Genomic DNA, 3,557 nt, shown 5'->3' with positions numbered 1-3,557 from the left:
CAAATTCCGCCTCCCAGGTTCAAGTGATTCTCCTGCCTCAGCCTCCCAAGTAGCTGGGATTATAGGCATGTGCCACCACACTCGGCTAGTTTTGTATTTTCAGTAGAGGCAGGGTTTCTCCATGTTGGTCAGGCTGATCTGGAACTCCCAACCTCAGGTGCTCCACCTGCCTCAGCTTCCCAAAGTGCTAGGATTACAGGCGTGAGCCACCACACCAGGCCTAAACTATGGGTCTTGATCACTTTAAGCTTCACTAAAAAAATCAAAGGTGATCACACAAGTATTAATTTTTAAAAATAACAGCATTGGCCAGGCACGGTACCTCACGCCTGTAACCCCCGCACTTTGGGAGGTCGAGGTAGGTGGATCACATGAGGTCAGGAGTGCAAGACCAGCCTGGCTAACATGGTGAAATCCCATCTCTGATTAAAAAAAAAAAAAAAAATTAGCTAGGCATGATGGCGGGTGTCTATAATCCCAGCTACTCAGGAAGCTGAGGCAGGAGAATCGCTTGAACCCGGGAGGCAGAGGTTGCAGTGAGCCGAGATCCCGCCATTGCACTCCAGCCTGGGCGACTGAGCAAGACTCTGTCTCAACACACACACACACACACACACACACACACACAGACAGATGTGCCGTCATCCAGGCTTTGTTTTTCCATTTATAGAGCACAGGCAGAGAAGATTCAGCATAATTCTTAAGGGCCCTAGGACTTTTAGAATGGTAAATGAGCATTGGCTTCTACTTAACATCACCAGCTGAATTAGCCCTAAAGAGAGAGTTAACTTGTCCTTTGAAGCTTTGAAGCCAGGCATTGACTTCTCTTCTCTAGCTATGAAAATCCTTGGTGGCATCTTCTTTCAATAGAAGGCAGTTTCATCTACACTGAAAATCTGTTGTTTGGTGTAGCCATCTTCATCAATGATCTTAGCTAGATCTTCTGGATAATTTGCTCTCCATCAGCACTTGCTGCTTCACCTTGCACTTTAATATGATGGAAAGACAGCTTCTTTCCTTAAATTCCATGAAGCAACTTCTGCTAGCTTCAAACTTTTCTTCTGCAGCTTCCTCACCTCTCTCAGCCTTCACAGAACTGAAGCGAGATTAGGCTTTTGCTTAAGGGAATGTTGGGGCTGGTTGCATCTATCCAGACCACAAAAACTTTCTCCACATCAGCCAGAAAGCGGTTTCACTTTCGTATCATTTGTGTGTTCACTGGAGTAGCACTTTGAATTTCCTTTAAGAACTTTCCTTTAACACAACTTGGCTGTTTGGCAAAGAGGCTTATCTTTTGGCCTATCTTGGCTTTCAACATGCTTCTCACTTCAAGCTTTATGTTTAAAGTTAGAGTTGTGCCACCCTTCCTTTCACTTGAACATTTAGAGGCCATTGTAGGGTTATTAACTGGCCTAATTTCGCTATTGTTGGGTCTTAGGAAATCGGAAGGCCCGAAGAGAGGGAAAGAGATGGGGATGGCCAGTTGATGGAGCAGCCAGAAAATGCATCTTTATCAACTGACCATCTTAAATGGAAGCAGTTGGTGGCAACCCAAAACAAAACAGCAACATCAAAGACTGCTAATCACAGATCACCATAACAGATATAACAATGAAAAAGGGGCCTGGCGCGGTGGCTCACGCCTATAATCCCAGCACTTTGGGAGGCCGAGGTGGGCGGATCACGAGGTCAGGAGACCACCCTCGCTAACATGGTGAAACGCCGTCTCTACAAAAAATACAAAAAAATTAGCCGGACGTGGTGGCGGGCACCTGTAATCCCAGCTACTTGGGAGGCTGAGGCAGGAGAATTGGTTGAACCCGGGAAGTGGAGGTTGCAATGAGCTGAGATTGCACCACTGCACTCCAGCCTGGGCGACAGAGCAAGACTCTGTCTCAAAAGAAAAAGTCTGAAATAATGTGAGAACCACCAAAATGTGAAACAGAGACAGACACGAAGCAAGCATATGTTGGAAAAATGGTGCTAATATACTTGCTCTGTGCAGAGTTTTCCAAACCTTTAATTTGTAAAAAATGTAGTATCCGCAAAGTACAACAAAATGAGGTAGGCCTGTATTCTGAAATTCTCCAATGGAAAATGTGAAGAATTTCTAGTTTCAGGTCCTTAAGAAGATTATTTCTGGTGCTGTTGGAGAAAATTCCCATAAGTAAACAAAGAGCTTAATAATATTAGCACACATCAAGGGTATTTCTGGGAAATGATAATACTGCTATCTACCCCTGCTCCTCTAGCACCTTATCCTGACTAAGCCTCTTCTGCAGAGAGCTTTCGCAAAGTGTGATTTGACTCAAGACGGCCATGTCCTATGTTGAGTCTTATTTCCAGTCTTACCCCATTATGGAGGTTCAGAGGCTGGTAGAATTTGAGGTGATTCCAGATGTGGGACCCAGCACTCACCAGAAGCTAAGTGTCGGATGATGAGCTTGTGGCAGCGGTTCCAGTGCCCAGCCTTAAATAAACAGAGGGCCTCTAAGTGCTTGTCAGATTCCATGTGTGCTCGCACAGCTTTGGCCTCGTGAATCCATTCGGCAGGTACACAGAGCTTCTGGGTAAGGAAAGTCTCTTTAGCCCAAGATTCAGGGGTCTCCAAAAGCTGGCAGTGCCGGGTAAGCAGCTCTCGAACAGCCTTCTCACGTATGCTATAGGGAGAGACAAGCTAGAATAAATCCCATCCTCATTCATGGAGAAGGCTGCCCCAGGCAGCTTAGAGTGGCCCTTGGGGCAGTCTCTTCAACTGCAGGTCTTTTTTTTTTTTTTTGATGGAGTTTCACTCTTGTTGCCTAGGCTGGAGTGCAACGTCTGATCTTGGCTCACCGCAAATTCCGCCTCCCAGGTTCAAGTGATTCTCCTGCCTCAGCCTCCCAAACAGCTGGGAATACAGGCACACGCCACCATGCTCAGCTAATTTTTGTATTTTTTGTAGAGATTGGGTTTCACTACGTTGCCCAGGCTGGTCTCGAACTCCTGGAGCTCAAGCAATCTGCCTGCCTTTGCCTCCCAAAGTGCTGGGATTACAGCTATGAGCCACCGTGCCTGGCCCACAAATACATCTACAATGGTGAATCCTTTCCAGAAGGTTTTCCTTTACTTTCCCAGATCCATCAGCGGAATCACTATCTACATGGCAGCTATAGTCTTATGAAATGTATTTCTTAAATATAAGGCTTGAAAGTTGAATTACTCCTTGGCCCATGAGTTGCAGAGTAGATGTGTTAGCAGGCATGAAAACAACATTAATCCTCCTTATACATCTCCATCAGAGCTCTTGGCTGACTAGGTACATCATCAATGAGCAGTAATATTCTGAAAGAAATATTTTTCTCTTTCTGAGCAGGTTTCCACAATGGGCTTAAAGTATTCAGTAAACTGAGCTATAAATAGATATGCTGGCCAGGAGCGGTGGCTCACACCTGTAATCCCAGCACTTCAGGAGGCCGAGGCGGGTGGATCATGAGGTTAGGAGATTGAGACCATCCTGGCTAGCATGGTGAAACCCCGTCTCTACTAAAAATACAAAAAAAATTAGCCGGGCGTGG

At 45.8% G+C, this 3,557-nt stretch overlaps 1 protein-coding gene across 3 annotated transcripts in view; it reads right to left on the bottom strand.

Moving 5' to 3' along the window:
* The window catches only part of NUP98 (nucleoporin 98kDa), a 138,599-nt gene that overhangs the window by 6,626 nt on the left and 128,416 nt on the right, over nt 1–3,557 (bottom strand). For all 3 annotated transcript variants that reach the window (XM_011956754.1, XM_011956756.1, XM_011956755.1), the window contains one exon: nt 2,419–2,660. In XM_011956754.1, the coding sequence (XP_011812144.1) occupies nt 2,419–2,660 (242 nt within the window). The remainder of the gene's footprint in view (nt 1–2,418; nt 2,661–3,557) is intronic.

Source organism: Colobus angolensis, unplaced genomic scaffold (genome assembly GCF_000951035.1).
Source record: "Colobus angolensis palliatus isolate OR3802 unplaced genomic scaffold, Cang.pa_1.0 Scaffold424, whole genome shotgun sequence".
NCBI lineage: Eukaryota > Metazoa > Chordata > Mammalia > Primates > Cercopithecidae > Colobus > Colobus angolensis.
Note: the sequence above shows the minus strand (reverse complement) of the source record. Positions and strands in the feature narration are given on the sequence as shown.